General features: G+C 36.6%; 1 protein-coding gene and 2 long non-coding RNA genes across 3 annotated transcripts; all 3 read left to right on the top strand.

Annotated features, from left to right (window-relative positions):
* Nucleotides 1-8,772: 8,772 nt before the first annotated feature.
* On the top strand, nt 8,773-9,359 carry LOC113277883. The gene is made up of 2 exons (XR_003325195.1): nt 8,773-9,007; nt 9,109-9,359. It is a non-coding gene; the product is annotated as an uncharacterized LOC113277883 (long non-coding RNA).
* Nucleotides 9,360-9,714: 355 nt separating this feature from the next.
* On the top strand, nt 9,715-12,348 carry LOC113282931 (pentatricopeptide repeat-containing protein At1g63130, mitochondrial-like). The gene has a single exon (XM_026532040.1). It carries the CDS (start codon nt 10,334-10,336, stop codon nt 11,576-11,578), a length of 1,245 nt encoding a protein of 414 aa, XP_026387825.1. The 5' UTR covers nt 9,715-10,333; the 3' UTR covers nt 11,579-12,348.
* Nucleotides 12,349-12,494: 146 nt separating this feature from the next.
* On the top strand, nt 12,495-13,379 carry LOC113282933. Its single transcript, XR_003327236.1, has 3 exons — nt 12,495-12,615; nt 12,888-12,940; nt 13,130-13,379. It is a non-coding gene; the product is annotated as an uncharacterized LOC113282933 (long non-coding RNA).
* The last annotated feature ends 6,945 nt before the right edge of the window (nt 13,380-20,324 follow it).

Genomic DNA, 20,324 nt, shown 5'->3' with positions numbered 1-20,324 from the left:
CTCTAGAACCACGCCGGATTCTGCGCAATTGATTCCCTTAGCTGATCTCACCCACAACTAAGAGTTGGTACGACCCAAAGTCGAAGAATTATAAACAAATTTGTCTCCCACAAATATGTTTATCCTTTATTCTGTTTTTATTCCGTCTTTTGATACGAAGATCAAGGTGAACAGGAACCAACTAATTCCGGTCTTATACACCCGAAGAGCAGCCTAGGAATATTAGTCGCCTCACAATAACCTAACTGATTAACAAAAGAAGTTATTGCGGAATCACAAGAGTCTGAGACGAAGAACTGTTGTCATTACTTTTTATATCTTACCTATCAGAGATAGATCTCGAGTAAATCTTAGAGAAGATAAAACTCAATACGATAGAATAAGTAAGATTAAAATACACATCTACATAGAAAATAGCTGTATTTGGCTTCACGAATCCTAAATGAAGTCTTCAAGTCGTTAACCTAATAATGGTTTTGGAAAATCTAGGTTAAAGGATAATCGACTTTGGTTTGTAACTAGGACATATGAAAGTGTCAGGATTAGTTTTTCCAATTGCTAGAGTTCTCCCTTATATAGTCTTTCAAACCAGGGTTGCTTACAATCAAAGCTAAGATAGCTTAGTAACAAATCATTCAATATTCATCGTTAGATGAACTACTGATTTAAGATTCAAGCTAAGTCTGCTTAAAAATTAAGTAATTAAGCTCAACCGTTAGATGGTCTTAGATTGTTACACACAAATGAAATATACTTATATTTAGATATGGGTAACCGTACCTAAATGTGTATATTGGGTTGGCTCAATAACAGTTAACCGAAGTTAGCCATATGAACACTTTTGTCTTAGTCGTATTCATCTAACACTTCTACATCAAATATGATGATAAATCAATCATGAAAGATAATCAAATGAATCTAATGGTGCTTCAAATAAAGTTGTTCAGTTGTTCACTATCTCATAGAAATATTCATGAAAAAATTGAAACGAAATCGGTTTGATTCGTGATTGTACAAAGTACTTACACAAGAATCAATTCATGAACATTAAGCCACGGTTTGCAAAGTTAATTTGCATTCCTTAAATCATAAATGTTTTAGTTCATGAGTATGAGAATCATACATTACCGATTTTAGAACTTGACCACTGCGTTCACAAACTGGGTATGCGAAAAGCAGATCCGGACCTTGGTCTAGTCAAGACGTTCGTAAACCCGGTTCGGGAACAACCGTTCCGGACCCAACTCAGGTAAACCCGTTCCAATACTAGGTACGCAAACAAGAGTTTCGTACCTTCTCAGGTAAATCTGTTCGCATACTAGGTACGCAAACAAGAGTTCGGACCTGAATCATCACAATACAGTTCGCATACTAGGTATGCATACCGTGTTGTATCCAGACATGGGTAATCGTTCTAAACTCTCATTTCAATCATTGAAACATACTTAGAAGACGACAATGGTAATCTCACACATACCATTAGCTTCAAGTACTTTTCAAGTGATTGAATGATTAATACAAAACTTCCCGAGCTAACATCAAATAACTGTCTCACACAAATCATGTAAGATGTTCAAGGTAATTTTCACATGATCATCTTTTGACTTAATATTTAGTTTCCAACAAATCAATTGTTTCCAACTAAACTCGTCAAGAATACGATGAATATAGCTAAAGCAAAAAACTTCTAACACGTATTTCGAGAAATAGATAAGCGAGATAAACTCGGCTCGAAATATCAAATGTGTATGATGCAAAAGTCTATATACCTATACAACTTAGTCTCATTAGAAGATAAAATAAAATAGACTTATGAGTGATAGATAAGTTCTAGTCTCCACATACCTTTTTTTGATGAAGTTCCTCCAAGATCCTCAGTAGACCTTCTTCTTCTTCAATTGATGAATGTCGGGAAGTCTAAAGGTCAACTACACATTCTATCCTAATAGGAGACATAGCTATAAGTAGACTAGAAATCAAGTACACAGTTTTGATCAACTAAACTTGACAAACAAGCTTGAGATACCAACGTTTGCGAGTTCGACCGAGCAGTGCTCTAACAGGAAAAAACTTGCGCATTGGAAGAGAAAATTCCTCAATAAAGCATGGTAGACTCATATTGATTAAAAGATATTTGTAAAGCAATGCTACTTATTTCATGTCCTTGTTGGTGCTACATGAATCAGTTGAGAAGAGATTGCATATTATTATGCGAAAGTTTTTATCGAGTGAGGAGGAAAATCAAAAGAAGATGAGCTTGGTTTCTTGGAAAAAGGTTTGCAAACCAAAGAAGCATGGAGGATTAGGAATTCAAAACTTGAGATTAGTTAACAAATCCATGTAACCTAAATGGCATTGGAGATATTCAAAACAGAAGCATGCTTGATGGAGGAAAATAATATGCGAAAAATCATGTTCATAAGAGAATTGTTTGGTTCTGGCTATTTCAAAATCTCCAACAGGTAAGAGTATGTGGTAAGAGATTGTTAAAGCCAGAGAATTCTATGACCGAATATTCAGCTGGAAGATAGCGTAGTGTGAATATGTGGCAAGAAATTTTTCTGCCAGAGATTGGTCAGACTGGTGGCTAGAGAAGAAAGCATTGAAGGATAAGTACCCGATATTTTACAAGCTGAGTAAAAAAAAGAATAGTACGATTGCTGAAATTTTGGGTAGAAAATATGCGTTTAATTTTTGCTAGAGAACTTAATCTAGCGGAAAAAATAGATTTTTCAGAGATTTGGCGTGATAAAAGAAGAATTGTAATCTCTACTAGGGTGGATGATAACTTGGATGGGAGCTTCACGGAAAAAGTCCGCTATGAGAAATTTAAATCTTCTTCCGATGAGATAAATTTCTCAGTTTTATGTAGATGCAAGCTGATTCCTCCTAAAGTCATCTTTATGACTTGGGCTTCATTTCATAACTCTATTCCAACAAGATGTATGTTAAGAGATAGATGAGTTCATGTTCAGTCGACAACTGGTGTAATGTATAACGAAGAAACCGAGGACATTGACTACCTGCTCATACATTGCAGATGGATTACAGGGATATGAAACTACTTTATTTCTTCTCTTCAGATCAGTTGGTCAATGCCGGGTGTGTTTACAACCTTATTGCATAGTTGGAAGATGGATAAAATTGGAAAAAAGTAGTTGGTTATTTGGCACGCTATTATTTTTGTTATATCATGGGAAGCACGGACCGAAAAAACTCAAGAGTGCATGGAGGAAGATGTAAATCTCTTAACGAAATTAAGATGAACATCGACCAAAATGTGTGTTGTGGTGCTCTGAAACAAATGTCTTTGATAGTATTTCGATTAACTAAGTTCTTTTCCAATGGGAGACTATTGTTTCTTTTGTAAGCTAGCTTGCTTCCTTTTTATGGCATGAGCATTCTATAGCTATGCTTCCCTGTACATTTGTATTTATTTTCTTCTCTTGACTATATCCTTACTAGATCAAAAAAAAAAAAATGCTACAGTAGCTCAATGCAATTTCCACCGTAATTACTGAAGGTAAGTCATCTGCTGCTAATTGATCTAGAACTGCTAGAGCTAAAAACAATTCTTCTATAATTAGTATTATTATCTATTTAGAATAATTTTAATGTAAAATACATATTCCCACTAATTACCATACATGGAAAAAAATGTTATATATAAATGACCTTAACTAAATATCTAAATTAAAAAAAAAGTAATTTAATCTAATTGTTACTAGAATTTGTTGTTTCTCATTAAATTAAAATGAAATTTAAAACCTAAATTAACGTAATCAGTAAAGTAAATTACGGGGAGTGATAAACACAGCGCAATTTATCCCGACATGGATCTAACGGTGGACAGGGGAGCGTTCTTAACATCAGGAGGGTAAGATTTGAAGTGGGTCCCGCCATATATCTCAGTCGGTGGATTTGTCGGGAGGAATGCTCGGTCAACCTAGCATTTTCCGTAAATTACACCATGTAGAATTATTGTTCTGTATTTATCTTCCTAGTTGTTTCTTTTGTAAGGTGGATAATGGCACAGGATCCTAAATAAGTTAGGGATTGGAATGTAGCAATTATAAGGGTCTGTCAGGAGTAAGAAACGGTACTGCAGGTGGCTCATGAGTCCTTCCTAAAAATAGCATATATCTAACGGTAAAGTTTGTAGTGTTATAAATTTTATCGAGTTAGAGATAAAGAGCAATCATACCTATTTATCTTCCTTAAAGCAAATCCCATGGATAGTGTCACTCTTTCAAAATGAAGGAGAGACTGCCAAGTGCTAACTAAAAAAGGAAGATTATAGGCTGATATTTTGGCGTGAAAAAAAATTTCCCTACACAGGGAACTGTCCACCATGTAGCAAATTTTATTGTTGTGAACACAGACAATCCCCGTGTACGGCATTTTTTTTCTTTTACAATTTTTTTCTAGACGGCAAACAGTCTGCAATCTGGTCTTTTTTTCCTCGTCCACAAGGATCACTCCTTTTATTAATCAAGTGTTTCTTCAAAAGAAATGAGTTAGTCTCATTTGGAAACTACCCATAGCCCATGGCTCTTGGTCTCCATAGTGAACCTGAGTTAGCTCCCAATTTTCTTTGTGAAAACTACAACCACACCCATTTTACAGATTTTGGACACTGTGAAACCCACGCTCAAAAAAATACAGGCGCACACCCATTTTCTACGACAAAATATCTCCCAAACCCATAGTTTCTGAAATTATGTTTCGGTCTTTTTTTCTTCTTCTTCTTTGATTCTTCTTTGGTCTCAGTTCTTCATTAGAGTTTCAATTCACATGCAAATCTCAACATCTTCGTATTTTGATAAACCTAGGGTTTTATAAGATTTTTTGTGTTTCCCAAACTTCATCCCTAATACTCCCGCAAAAAACCAGTGAGAAAGAGAGATCTAACAAAAGAAAGGGCTAACAGCTTCCCGTCATGGCATAACATGGTAGTGCTGCTGGAGAAATAGGTGGATTTGGTAGGGGGTTTGGTGGCCATGGAGATAGGGGTAGAGGTGATAGGGGAACATGGAGAAATCGAGAAGCGGGATCTCCTGATGTTCAGTTTAAATGGAAGAGAAATCATGCAAGAACATGAGTTGTTGTTGTTGGTATCTAGGGTTTCATGGAGATGAAGATTTGGAGACGATTCATAGTTTAGATGAAAGATTGGGATGAATTACAAATGGGTATTGGTCAGAAATCGAATTCAAAGAGAAATAAGAATAATTGAAGCCAAGAAACACACACAGTTGTGGGTTTGAGATGTTCTTGAGGTAGACTTCTAAATAGAATAGATGAAGATGATACTGGTGTCGCTATTATGCTGGTACAATTCATTTCAGAGACAGAGATGATTGAAGTGTTTCTGGTGATGAATGAGTCTGTCTAGATGAATGTATAGGAGTTGCCAAGGAAATGCTTTGGTGATATTGCAGTTGTTGGTTGCAAAGGAATTACAGGTGCGGTTAAAATACACACAAGGGGATGAACTGAACTTGTTGTTGTGTGAATATTGGGTCTGTGATACACTTGCAGGTGGTGTGACTGAGATGAAGTATGAGAAGCAGTTGCAGTGAAGTAGATGTATGTTTAGGTTGCAGTTGCAGGTGAGACAACTGATGGGTATGCTTGAATGGTTCCCTTGATGTTATAAAGAGCAGTGAAATTGGTAACATATGTTGGTGATAATCTAAATGTGCCGAGAACTGAAATAATCTACTGTGGTTTACTGCGCTGCAATTGGGGAGGTTGTGTGCTTGCGAATGGATTGGCTTTGTGCTGAGATTGTAAACTGAAGAATCTGGTGATTTGGATTACAGGGAACTGTAGGTGTTATGGTTGTGCTGATGCTATAGAGAACAACACAGAAAGAAAGTAGATGTTTTTCATGGTATTGAGATTGAGTTGTAGTTCAAGTTGTTGCAGTTGGCAATGGATGTGACTGCTACAGTCATGAAGATAAGAGAAGAAGAAGGTGCTGCTGCGAAGAACGGCTTAAGGAAATGGAGCTGTAGCTTTGTTTGAGTTGCAGGTGATGTTGTAAGTAGTATGTGAACTGCGATGCAGGTGCCGCTGTTGATTCGTGTATGAATGCAGTGGTAGTGCACATGATTTTGCAATGAAGCTGACATGGAACTGGTGATTGTGCTGAAGGGTAGTTCTGAGATGGAATCAGAGAGGTTGCAGAGATGGAATCAGAGAGGTTGCAGAGATGGGTTTTAATTGATTTAGATGATGGTGGTTATGCACTGGTCTGGTGGTGGAATTGTAGTTGAAATTGTAATTAAATGGGAATGATACTAGTGGAGTGTGGAACTGGAGACGCAGATGCCAAGAATGAGATGATGTTGAGATGACATTGCAGCTATTGAATGAATATGATGGCAAGAGATACCACTGAACTGATCTGGTGAATGAATATGAGTTGTTCATGCAATTGCAGGTGGGGTTATGAAGTTGGTGGCTGAATTGCAGTATGTGTTTGGAGATTGGTAATGCAATGAGTGACTTGAAGTGCAGGCAAGAGTCGAAGTTGCAGCTGTGAAGAAGGCACATCCATCATGGCTGTACTGAACTGGTGAAGTGCATTCATTGCGCAACACATATTCAACGGGGCAATGAAACGAAGAAAAAAAATGGTTGAATAATCTTGTATGCAGCTACGAAAATGGTTGCATAACGGTTATGCATCTAAAAAACTTGTTATACAGTCTTGAAAATGGTCGCATAACACGTTATGCAACAACTATTCAGTCGAGAAACTGTCTGCATAACATGTTATGCATTCGTCAAAATGGATGCATAACCTGTTATGCATCTACAAAATTTGTTGCATAACTTGTTATGCAGTCCAGAAAACCTGCATAACCTGTTATGCAGGTTTAATTGCACATGATGGTGTAAATACATGAAAGAAGATGATGGTGTAAATACATGATTTTGACCAAGAGCCCCCGAATAACTGAAAGATAATGGTTTGCGTGGGAGTTAATGAAACATGAAAGAAGATGATGATGTGGTTATGACTGCATAACATGTCATTCAGTCGAGAAACTGTCTGCATAACATGTTATGCATTCGTGAAAATGGATGCATAACATGTTATGCATCTACAAAATTTGTTGCATAACTTGTTATGCAGTCCAGAAAACCTGCATAACCTGTTATGCGTCCGAAAATATGGCTACATAATGCATTATGCATCGAGAAAATAGATGCATAACCTGATATGCATCCGTAAATATGGATGCATACTGCATTATGCATCAATTTTTTATATGTACGGCTAAAATCAACCAAAACAATGGTTACATAACTTGTTATAAATGCATGACTTTGTTATGCAGATACATAACTTGTTATGCAGTCGAAAAATGGTTGCATAATTCGTTATGCGTCTGCAGAATGTGTTATGCGTCGTTTTTGGTGACTGCATAATGGTTAAGTATCAAGTTTTCAAAAATTTTCCCTAAAATGAGGATCACCTCCGATTTTTTCGTTAAAAACAAAAATTTGATATTCTTGTTTGTACTCGTTGCGTAGCTCTTTTAAAAAGATTTCCAACGATATAAAATTTGTAAAATTCTAAGGCGCGGATTTTTAGATATGTTATGTCCAAGTTGCCCTGCCAATTATACCCCTGAAAAAGATAGTATGCATAACGAGTTATACCTGAAAAGATAGTATGCATAACCAATTATATATTGATTCATATAATTATGGATGTCACGGTATACAAAATTAATTATGGACCCGAAAACGAGAATATTATTTTTTTTTGGATCTTCCCCTAATTTTCCCATTTTCTTTCGGTCTCTCAAATTAAGGTCGACAGCCGAACGGATCTTATTGGAAAGGAGTCAAAACCCAGATACTTCTCTCTCACACTTTGTCATCATTGTTTTAATTTAAAGAAAAATCACTTAACATCGTATTTCAGGCAGGTTTTTTCTTTTTTGAAGCATAAATGTCATCAGAGAGACTTTGAGTTTGAGGGCGAGACCTTACACTCCCTAGCTAATGATGTAACCACCGTTCCACATGTCCATTTCTATTCAGGCAGCTTTAGATCGGCAAAGGATCATTCATTTTATTTTTATACTCCTTTTGTTTTTGAAAAAGAGATACATTCACTTTTTTTATTTTAAATTAAAATGAAAAAAATGCAAATACCTTTTCCAAAAACGGAAGAAATATTTATTTTTATACAAATTTATGCACTTTGATAATTAGATTTAATGGTCCACCGCCCACCGATAAAAAAGAAAAAAAAAAGATAATGTAAACCCCGGCCAATCGATGATATAATATCTATGCAATAATGTACGTTGTTGTTTGGGGGAAATATTCAAAAACGTCTGTTTTATATTCTTTGAAGATATATTCAAAGATCTTCTGCGATATTACAACAAAATATCTTTGAGTACTGAAGATAGCCCTGCTATCCACATCCAGGATCCCCTGCTTACATGCAACTACTTGTTGTCGACGACCTCTCACGATTAAGTACTTGCCCGATCCTCTGTAACTAGACGTGAAAGTACTAACGCCTACTTTTGTTGACTAGGTGGAATAAGGAAATCCAATATGAACAGATCAAGTTTGCCATGAACCACACATACTGCAGTGATTAGCATGACAAGTTGCCTCCAAGGAAATTCTTCTTTGTCGTTTTAGTTAACCATTACGCAGAGGTGCTAAAAAGTCTTGGTGGGTTCATCTTTTCGGGTTAACAAGGCAGTATATATATGGTTTGAGCTGGGAAGAGATAAGAAAACCACATCTTACAAGTTACAACACTCTTATAAATAGAGAGTGAACCTAAAATATCCATTAAAGCAGAAGAATTTAGAGGAGATGAAGATGATGATGATTAAGAGTGTATTGATCGCATGCATCACACTTCTTCTACTCACTGCCTTAACCGAAGTGACTGACGCAGCTCGACGAACGCCACATAGATCTAAAGCCGTTGCTACTGATAGTGTAGCTTACCCTCAAGGTAAGTACTGTATAATTAAAAAGGTTTTTTTTTTATTTTTTTAATATCACGGATAATGAACAAACTATAATTAACTGTTACTGGTTACATTTTGAATGAAGAATGTCCATGTTGCCAGTGGGGATATAGCGGTTACCCGAATAAGTACTACCTCTGCCAGAAGATATGCTGCAAGACTTGATTCAACAAGGAAAGTCCTCATGCATGCATAAGCCACCGAAACGCACATGTACTCTTCTAGTCAGTATTGTACGTAGTATGGTTAAGTTGTTGTTGGTGATGTTACTTTGCTCTTTGTGGATGTATCAAACTATCTACCACTAAATAAAGTTTGGTGCTTATGTTTTATTTCTCCACGCTTTGCTGGATTTTGGTTTAGCTAGAATTTAAAGTTAGCCTCGATCCAAAGGTGACAATGGATATTAATAAATGGAGTACACCAATACTACAGTGAAAATCATCCAACGACAGTGAAAATTTATTGATTGTAAGCCCGGTCATTTTGTTATTAACTTTTTATATTCGAGGAAATCTGGACGACCCATATCGATGTAAAAAAGCCGCAATCGTGTCGTCTCTAGGAAGATTTGAATCAGCTAAATTTGATAGACTACGTTGTAAACCAAAATTTTGCTCCCAGTAAAACTCTCTCTAAAGCTCTCCAAGGGACATTCTCACTTTCTCTGAAGCGACTGAGAAAATGAAAATGGAAAGATTAGTGCTGCTTAATATCCAATTATTATTTATCATTTTACTCGTCGACTTCTGAATCATCATGAGATAATTGTGAGAAATTATTACGGTTCTGGAGCTTATAATAACAATAGAGTAACACAACTTGAAAGTTTTGTAAAGAATGAGTGTAAATCTGGAAGGATTAAGAAACTTGATGATGGTTTGAGATACTTTGATCAATTAATTTTGGAAAGGCCATTGCCATCTAACGTTACATTTAATCATGTATCGAGTTCATTATCCAAAATCAAGTGTTATTCAGATGTCATTATGTTGTATAAGAAAATGAGCTTGGTTGGGGTACAACTCGATATTTATACACTCACCATTTTGATTAAATGCTTTTGTCAATTAGGAAAAGTTGATCATGGTTTTTGTTTGCTTGGAGAGATCATTAAGAGAGGCCATCATCCTAATGTTATCACTTTCGGTACACTGATTCAAGGGTTGTGTCAACAAGGAAAGATTGATTCTGCATTCCAAGTGTTTGGTAAAATGAGGTATTCAACCTAATGCGGTTGCATGTAATATTCTTATACATGGGCTTTGTACAACCGGTAAAGTGAGTCTTGCTCTTCAACTAAAAACAAAATGGGGAGATGGAACTGCAGACCCACTGTTGTTTCATATTGTGTGATTATAGATACACTTTGTAAAGGAGGTTTAGTTGATGAAGCTTTGGTTCTCTTCTCCGAGATGCTTAGAGATTCAGATGTTGTCCCAGATGTTGTTGTTTACAGTTCTTTGATTAACCGTCTCTGCAATTCAGGCCGGTTCAAGGAGGCAAAGAGATTCTTCCAAGAGATGGCTGATAGAGGAATCTCTGCGAATGTAAAGACATATAGTTGTATGATTGATGGTCATTGTCTACTTGGTCAATGGGAGGAAGCAAGAAGATATTTTGATGAAATGATGGATCGAGGGATTTCACCCGATTCAGTAACCTTTAATATATTAATAGATTCACATTGCAAAGATGGGATGACGGAAGATGCTTGGGGGTTCTTTCTATTGATGGACAAGATAAACATAAAACCGGATCAGATTACTTACACCTCGATGATTGACGGTTTGTGTTTGACAGGTCGGCTGCAAGAAGCGGTTAAACTGTTTGACTCGATGGTGGATAGGGGCCTTGAGCCAGATGAAATCACCTACAGTGTGTTAATTGATGGGTATTGCAAGAATCGTAAGTTAGATGAAGCTATGCAATTATTCCAGAAAATGAAACAAAATGGAGTGAAACCCGCTATAGTTCCTTACACTATACTATTAAGGGGACTATACCAGGTTGGAAGAATGAAGACTGCGCAAAGGTTTCTTGATGAGATGCAATCTATTGGTCTATCTCCAAATGAAGTCACATACACTACTATAATGGATGGTCTCTGCAGGAATGGAAAAATGGAGGAGGCAACGAAATTGTTTGAAGCCATGGAGGGTATAGGAATCTCAGCTGATAATTACATGTTCAGCATTCTTATTCATGCTTTGTCTAAGGCTGGCAGGTTGGCAGATGCAAGAAAACTGTTTGAAGAGATTCCAGAAAAAGGATTAGCTCCTGATGTGGTCACATATAGCACAATGATGGTAGGCCTCTTTAATAACAGAATGTTCTTGGAGGCTAACAAACTAATCTTCGAAATGGAAGAGAAAGGTTGTTTACCAGATTCTAGAACATATGATATTATCATTACGGGATTTCTTGAAGGAAAGCAGACTGAGAAGGCACTACAATTTCTTCGGTTGATGCGTGAAAGAAAATTTGCACCAAGTGATTCTGTTGTTCGTTTGTTAGTAAACACACTCTCCGCGGATGAATTAAAAAATCTCTAGCTTTTTATTTTTCTTGTGAAACCGCGTAATAGTTGAGGTAACAGTGACAATCCAAATCTCTGTCGCGTGTACCATTTTGCTTGAGAAAACAGGGTTTCTTTACTTGCCTCTTTATGCTCCTTATAGAGTGAACTTGTGGACATTTGTATGGATTGTATACTTTTAGATACACCTTCATGAAAAACCATATAGTATGGGTTTTACATTATGTTTTTTTGGGTCAGGTATATCTTCACTTTCACTCCAACTTCATTTATGTAAATAATTTTTGAACTTGTTCAGAAATTTTAGGTGGGGGTGGGGGGTATTGCAGGCTGCTGCAGCTGTTAGAGAGGTTGCTATTACAACAGGTGGAGTTTTTTCAGATGGCGACAACTGAAGCTTTACAAAGAATAAGGTACACAACTATGCATGCATTTATACATATAGATTTCAATATTTTATAAGGTAAACATATTCGTTGATAAAGAACTGGCAGATATAGTTCCTCAAAAATATGGGGTGTAATGACTAGGAATATTAAGTACAGGATTGACAAATTTTTTTTTGCAATCTCTGGAAACAAATCTCTCAAAGAAACTTTTCCACTGATTATATAAGGGTGAAATCTTCAATTATTAGCTTAGGTTGTTTTGCCATGTGAACGCAAAGACATTGCTGAGGTGATGTAGATTTCATAGAGATCTCTTTGATATTTGATGCATTACTACCGTCTAATAATTTTGGCAATATCTAAACACCACAGCGCGGGCTAGAAATAACATAACTTGCTAGGCAGTTACACTCTTCTATTTGAGCCTTCTTCTCGTTGAAGTTATACTACCTAAGTAGGAAAGTTTTTTACTGCCATTGATGGCCGTTTAAATTTATTTTTGGGGGATCATTCTTGAGGTCCAGTGCTTGTGCATCAATCATCTTTTACATGTTGTATATTTTGGAGGCAACAGAAGTCCATGATCAAACTGATTGTTGATGCTGATACCGATTAAGTTATTGGGGCATCCACGTGTCACCCAGTTGCAGCTGAAATCATGCAGGTATAATCCGTGCACCCCTTCAAAGTTTGTGCCTGTAAATGAATGTTCAATAATTTCTAATCTGAAATACATTTCTTTTCTCTTTTACATGCTAGAGTATGCATGCGATTTCTTGCTTTTCATGAATTTATGCTTACGCCTTCTCGTATATCCTTCCTTTCAATTTAGGGGTTTGGCCAAGGAAAAAAAATCTTCTTTGTAATTTTCATTTTTCAGTGTTTTTAACCAATCTCTTTTACGTTCACTTAATTGTGTTTTGGGTATCTTTATAGGGCATTGCTGTTGCATATTGAAAAGTCGAGCTAGTAAGGCACATTTTGACAGGGTAAGCCAAATCTCTTCATTCAAAATTTGACAAGGCAGGCCTGGATCAGGGTTTGATATGATCGACCATAACCCATATCTGACAGACTGTACTGGCTCAAAGCACGATCCACTTAGTCAAAAGTGAACTCTACTTCTCGTGTGTTCTTCTCTTAAGATTCTAAAACAGGTTTTTAATTCTCTATACCAGGTAGGCATCCACCCTTTTGCCACTGAAGAGTTCGTAATGCGATCAGTGAGTGGACGTGTTCCTCCAGGTGTAAAAGATCAAAAAGAAAAGATTATCAAAGTGAAGAAAATCATGTCAGACAGGGCAGTGTATTAGTTGGGTTATTGATCTACATCTCTCAGCGGCATTTTCAATTCTTTGTTATGTTTTCGTTTCAATAAAAGTACATGTTTTAGTCATTATACTGTAAGAGAATTTTTGTATATTTTTTTCGCCACTTGCCTTGAAGCATTCACCACTAAGAACTAGGATTTTCGTACCAAGTAGCCTAGAGGCCGGTTGATAGAAATCCAAGTTCAAAACCTCACCAGTCTTTTCCTATATTTTCATCAAGCACTTCTTTCTTGTCGGCTTTGCCTTACCACTTGTGAGTCCAGTGCAACTCTTTTAATGGTGGAGTTTGGAAAACCTGATGTGCCAGCGTGGAGTCCATACAATGACTACAACATGTACTTTGAAACGAAAACATAACAAAGAATTTCAATATGTCGCTGAGAGATGTAGATCACTAACCCAACTAATACACTGCCCTGTCCATCAATTCAGCTTCAGTAGGGGTAGAAGACTCCAATTCTCTGGTCTGATAACCTTGAAATCTCTCATGATTGCGGCACAGGCAAAACCTTTAGGTCCTGCAGCTCCATCAAATGGACGCCGGAGTTCAAACAATTTAATGCCTCCTTTCAGATCAATTGTACCCTCCCTGGTCCTAACACAGCTCCGTCACTTTGACCGAGTCTGCTTACAAATTGAAAAGATAATGTAATATTTACTGTGGTGTAATCATGGTGAAAGTGATTTTGTTATAAATAATGTTATATTTTATGCAACTCGTCGGAATTGCCCGCTGAAAATGTATATCGGTATTGAGAAGATTAAATGTCATTAGACACTCTTCTCAGTTTTGATTTCATTTCAAATTGATTTTTTTTTCCTTACAGACTTTAGACACTGGACAAGAGTATTTAAACTCAGAGAAAGACAACCTGATGCAGCAGGTAACTAACGTACAACTAAGAGCAGTTCCTATGGGATGAACAAACTCAGAGTTTGTTCATTTTGCTCCCACTATGGCATGAACAAACATGAAAAATGGATGTTCAAATCATCAAATCTGTTGCTTTGAACATTGAGTCGGAACATCCAGCGCGCGTCTGTGTTAATGACGAACGGCATTGCTACCCACGCTGGCGACAGAAGAAATAACGCCAGCGTAATTATTTCCAGTGCGTGTTTTCACTTATAACGCCCGCGTCCATATCAATAATGCCAGAGTCAGTCCTAATGCCGCCAACGACTCAATCTGAACGGCTGCAAGACCCTTTGATCCAACGACTACATTTTTGAAATCTATAAATACTCCCCATTTCAACTTTAAATTTACACATTCTACTCATTCTTCACTCTCAAATCATCTACAAAAATGCCCCCCAAAGTTCGTTTTGTTAAATCCACTCAACAAGAGGATTTAGCTATTTGCAGAGCCTACGTTTTTCAAACACAAGATGTTGCCGCTGATGTTCCTACCGGTAGGAATGTATCACAATCGACGTTCTGGCAGAAAGTTTTTGAAATACTCGCTGCTAAAACGATGAACATTCATGGGCGTGATTGTCACAGATTGGCGCATCGTTTTAGTGTAATTAGTTGTAATGTATCGGAGTTCATCTCTCAACTAATGGAGAATCACAAAAATAATCTCAACGGTGAAGCCGAACATGAAGTGGAATCCAAAACTCTAGCGATGTGGCCAGCATCTCACCATGGTCGTCCTTTCGATTTCCATGCTTGTTTCAACATTCTTAGAGTTCTCAACAAATACAATCCCTACATCACCCTAGGAATTCCACCACCCGCCGAGAATTGACGTCTATGTAGTAGTTGTTTTAATCTAATGTTTTTCTTTTATTCTCATGTATGATGTGGTTGTTCAATGCAATATGTTTTTATTTATTAAATTGGTGGTGCAATGTTTAATCGAGGAAAAATTTAAATTACTTGATATCGATGGTTTTAGATAATCGTAATAACACAAAATAATGGTTTTCCAACGGCAAACTTTTCTTTCTGGACCTATAAATTTCATTCCTCCCATCTTAAAAATCACATCTTCTTCTTCTTTCCTACATCTCTCTTCCTTTGCAGAAATGTTGTTAGAAATAGTGGTCCCAAGTTTACTCAAGAAGAGGATATAACTCTATGCAAAGCATATTTCTTTCATAGGGTAATCACTGGAGTTGTTATTTCTCATGACAGTTCTTTTTGGGAGAACGTTTTTTCAATGTCCGTCTCATTGACGGGAAACCTAGGAAACCGAGATGCTCATTGATTGCATGCTCGGTTTCATTCTTGCAGTCCAGCCATTTCTTGCTCTGGTAATAGAAATTGATCGAGAAAAGTTCAGCGGTGTAACCGAAGATCCTAACAGCTCTTGATAATTGGGAGGAAGCTCACGGTAAGCCTTTTTGTTACAAAGCGTGTTTCAGAATTTTAAAAGATGGTCCATCTCAAGCACATCGTTACTGCACTCGAATGCGGCTACATGAATTTACAATGGAAGAAGATATTGCTCTTGTTCGATGTTGGTTACATCGTATGGTGAGACCAATGAACAATGACAATTTCTGGGAAAGAGTATTGGGAAATTTGGTAGCATCGCGGAACGAAGCCATAAGAAACAGTAAGAGCCTGGAACTAAGAATTGCATTCATCACTAATGAAGTCAAACATTATACAGAAGTATTGTGGATGGTTCATCGTATTAGTTCTGGATTATCCAACGAAGAACTGGAAACCATCGCTCAGACCAAGTTTACCAAAGAAAGCGGGAGAGAGTTTAGGCATTTTGAATGCTATGAACTTTACAGAGAGAATTTCGCTGGATTTGATGTAGTTTGATTCTTTTGTTGTGGTTTATTAAAATGTAGTTTGATGTTATTTGCAAGTTTAATAAGTTGTAATAAAATTTCACTTAATCTGAAGTGGAAATCTATTTTAAAATATAAACATTTTCATTCATGCTTTGGCAGTTCAGTACTTTGCAGGTGTGACAAAGAATATGCCGTCTCTTTTCAATATGTCAAGGCGAGATTTAGCATTATGGCAGTGTAATAAAACTCTACATGCTCAGGATTATCTTCTTTCTATTCCAGCTGATGGACTTAGACAGAAAATTGGGCCACGTCAGTTTAGTGCAGTACTTGGTTATCGTTGTGGTATTCCTTTGTTTGCTGTTAATAGTTCTTGTATTTGCTGCAATAGGGATATGGATGTTTATGGTGATCATGCACTTCATTGTGCTAGTGAAGTTGGTTATAAGTTTAGACATGATCTTGTTAGAGATACCTTTGCGAATATTTGTTACCGTACGAGTGTACCTTCTATAGTTGAAGAGGCTTTGGGGTTTCTTTCTCATGATGGCGGTGATGCTAGGCCGGCTGACTTCTTAGTCTACAATTGGGAGGAAGGGCGTGATACGTGTTTTGATGTGACGGGGGTTTCACCTTTTGCTGGGGGTGGTGTGCAAGCTTTTGCACCGGCCCTCGCCTTGTCTAAAGCCGTTGAGCGCAAGAAGATTAAGTACCTTGATGTATGTAATTCCAATGGTTATAATTTTGGTACCTTAGATTTTATTACTTAGGTGAACTTGGTATCTAAACTATTGAATTTTTGAAACGATTGAAACATTACATAGCTAGGCATGATGTAAATATAAATGTTCGTAATTTTTTTTAATTAGAATTGTTTTAGCTATTCAAAAAGATGTTGGAGCCCAACTTGTTGCTAGGCTCCCATCTAGTTTCTTGTAATAACTTTTATTTTCTTTTCTAATAAAAAGTGGTTCATTTTTCATTCATTGATATTACTGCCAATTCTTTTACAAGGTATAAACTTAGACAATAGTAAAAACTTCAATAAAAATCAAGTACAAGTTTTGACCTCCTGTTTATCTTCATTTGACGTATTTTCCATTCAACGCGCTCTTTGACAGTTTCACCTTTGTTTTTGAATTTTTTGTTGTTAACTTTCAAAACTGGAGCTCTTCTTTGCCTTTTAGCGAAACATTTTCTTGGAGAAACTTATAAAACTTTCACTTCCCTTTTACAATTTTCAACCCTTTTAAAACTCCCACATATCTTAGAAATAACAGCTTCAAGTTTTGCATCGCAAAAAAGTGTTATCGCCTTTTCAGCCATTTTAGAAGAGAAAATTCAAGTGCTTTTTGGTGTGAGTGAATTGTTTGAATATGGTGGTAATTTATAGAGAGGTAAAAAAGTGAAATTCAAATTTTGAAAACTATCCGTTGGCGTTAGAAACAAAATCGCCGGCTATATTACTTGTGACGCCACGTTGTTTTTTTCTGACTCGAGCGTTTTTCTTTCCGACGCCAGAGTTCGATCTATGGACTCTAGCATTTTTACCTAGATTGCACGCCTATTGATCTAACACCCAGTGCTTTACCATAGTGTAAAACCTAGTTTGGACATCCACCTGGCTCAACAAACGAATGGATTTGTTCATTCCCATAGGAAATGCTCTAACTTTTAGGTGCCAGTTATGACACACACACATTACGCACAAGTACATCCACACAGATACAAAACAATTTCCTAACACCCCCCGCAAGTTCATAGTCCACAGACACTGAGCTTGAATCTTAAAGCCGAAAAACGAGCAGTGGACAAAGTTTTAGTGAATATATCAGCCAACTGATCCCGTCTAGAGAGAAATCTCGCATCCAGAGCCTTGGAAGCAATAAGTTCTCGCACATAATGAAAGGAAATTTCTGTGTGTTTCATTCTATTGTGAAAAATAGGATGTGCTGTCAGGTAGGTAGCACCCATGTTATCACACCACAAAAATGGAGCTCTAGAAATAGAATAATGAAGTTCAACAAGTAAGGATTGGACCCAAACCAATTCTGAGGTAGCATCAGCTAAAGCACGATATTCTTCCTCTGTGATAGACCTTGAGACAGTTTTCTGTTTTCTAGAACACCATGATATCAAGTTGGGGCCAAGAAAAATTGTCATTCTACTTGTAGATCTTCTGTCAGAAATATCAACTGCCCAATGAGCATCTGAATATGCCTGCAATTGGAGAACCGAAGCTCTTTTAAACTGCAAACCAGAGGAGACAATACCCTGTAAATATCTCAAAGTTCTCTTGACTGCTGACCAAGATTGATTACCAGCAAATGATGAACCAGAGTAATGTGGATAATCATTAGGGGGATAAGCATTGTGTGGATATATATTGGGGATAGCATATTGTTGATCAAAGTGATTTGGTCTTTATGGCGACTTTTGTTGCTGAGTAACATTGGCAGAAGCAGTGTTAATATCTAGTTTGGATTCTGCAGTAACTCTAGCTTCTTCAGATAAGAGCAATCCTAGAAGTTCAGATGAAGTAATGAGGTTCTCATTCTTAAATTGTTGAGTAAAAATTGAAGTTTTAAAAGCATTGAACTCAGAAGGTAAACCTTGTAAGATATGAATTACTAAATCTTCATCAGAGACAGGTCTGTCAATTTGAGCTAATTGATGTGAAATTGAACGAGCTTTATTGAGGTAGACTAACATTGAATCTGAATTTTTCTTTAAGCCTATCAGATCCGTTTTAAGTTGTAACAGACGAGATTTAGTAGTATAACTATAGTTTTGCTCTAATCTATTCCAGATCTCATGAGAAAATGTGCAATCTATAACCTGATAATGAATTTCTTCAGTGCAAGATGAAAATAACCAGGATAAGAGAGCAGAATCTTGATTTACCCAATAATTGTATGTTGGATTTGGAACAAATTAATTGTCAGGATCATTATTAATAGCAACACAAGCAGTTGATGTTCGTCGGAGATACTTCACAGGACAGTGAAAGCCATTAACAAATTGAAGTAGATCATAACTACGCAATAGAGGAGCAATTTGTGATTCCCAGAATATTTTTCATCAAGGCCGAGTTAAGAGAGAATTATCTTGAGTTATAGCGAGATTTCTTGGTGCTACTGGGTATAAATAGGTTCTTAGGATCACATAGAAGCGTTCTGGAGAGTTTGGGAGAGTTTAGAGTAACAACAGAGGAGATTGATCGTGTTGCAGAGAAAACTTTTTTGCTGCTGCTAGGAAGAACACGAAGAAAAAAAGACCACCATAGGCAGTCGTTTATCAACAGTGACAACGACAGACACACGAGGGTCGCAGAGGTACAATAACAACAGTTCTTTTCTATCGTTCTTTGTAACAGCGTTTTGCAACAATTATAAACGTTGCGAACACCCGATTGTTCATTATTTTCTCTCCATTTCATCTTTGTAAACAAATTTTGAGCATGAATCAATACTTTGAGCAAGTTTATACAATGATGAGCTAAATCCATCCTCTGGGGCGACGGAGGAAGCTATTTCGCCAATAAAATGTGGTAATCTCTATTTTATTTAATTTATGCAATTATTATATGATTATTTGTCTTGATAAATAAATAGAAAAAAATGGTTTTTGTTAAAGAATTGTTATTTCAACTGATGGAGCATGCTATCCTAGGGTTTTGATGTCCCATACTTTGGATTTACAATTGTTATTTCTAAAAAAAATCAACTTTTGCAATATCTAGAATCAATTTGAATGAAGGATTTGCATAATTATAATTAGAGAATATAAAATCACTTTGATATGGTAATTAGTGGAATCCATAGTCCCAGTCTTCTCCATATTTTTCATATCACTTTTATTTAAGTTTCCTATATTTTTATTTAAAATTAAGTCTAAAATATGCTTTGACAAGTCTTGAACGAATCTTATTACTACAACAACTTTGAAAACACATTAGACAAATCAGAGATACCAGGTCGCGACAGTTTTCAAGATATTTTAGAAGAGGAACCACATCTACGTAAATTGCTGGAGCAAAAGCGTCTACCTAGATCAAAGAAATGAAAAATCTCCAATATATGTGCGATCAGTAAATTTCCTTTATAATGCTGGTCTTGAATGTATGCAGATTCCAATTGCAAGATACTTTGCATTTGATCAGATTAATGCTGGTCTTGAATAACAATTTGTTGTTTTTTTCACCCCCACCCACCCCCATTTTTACACATATTTGCTTACAAATCCCTATGTAAGTTACTTTATTGTTTCTGCCCCACTTTTTAGCC

The sequence above is a fragment of the Papaver somniferum genome, chromosome 5, assembly GCF_003573695.1.
Source record: "Papaver somniferum cultivar HN1 chromosome 5, ASM357369v1, whole genome shotgun sequence".
Classification (NCBI taxonomy): domain Eukaryota; kingdom Viridiplantae; phylum Streptophyta; class Magnoliopsida; order Ranunculales; family Papaveraceae; genus Papaver; species Papaver somniferum.
Note: the sequence above shows the minus strand (reverse complement) of the source record. Positions and strands in the feature narration are given on the sequence as shown.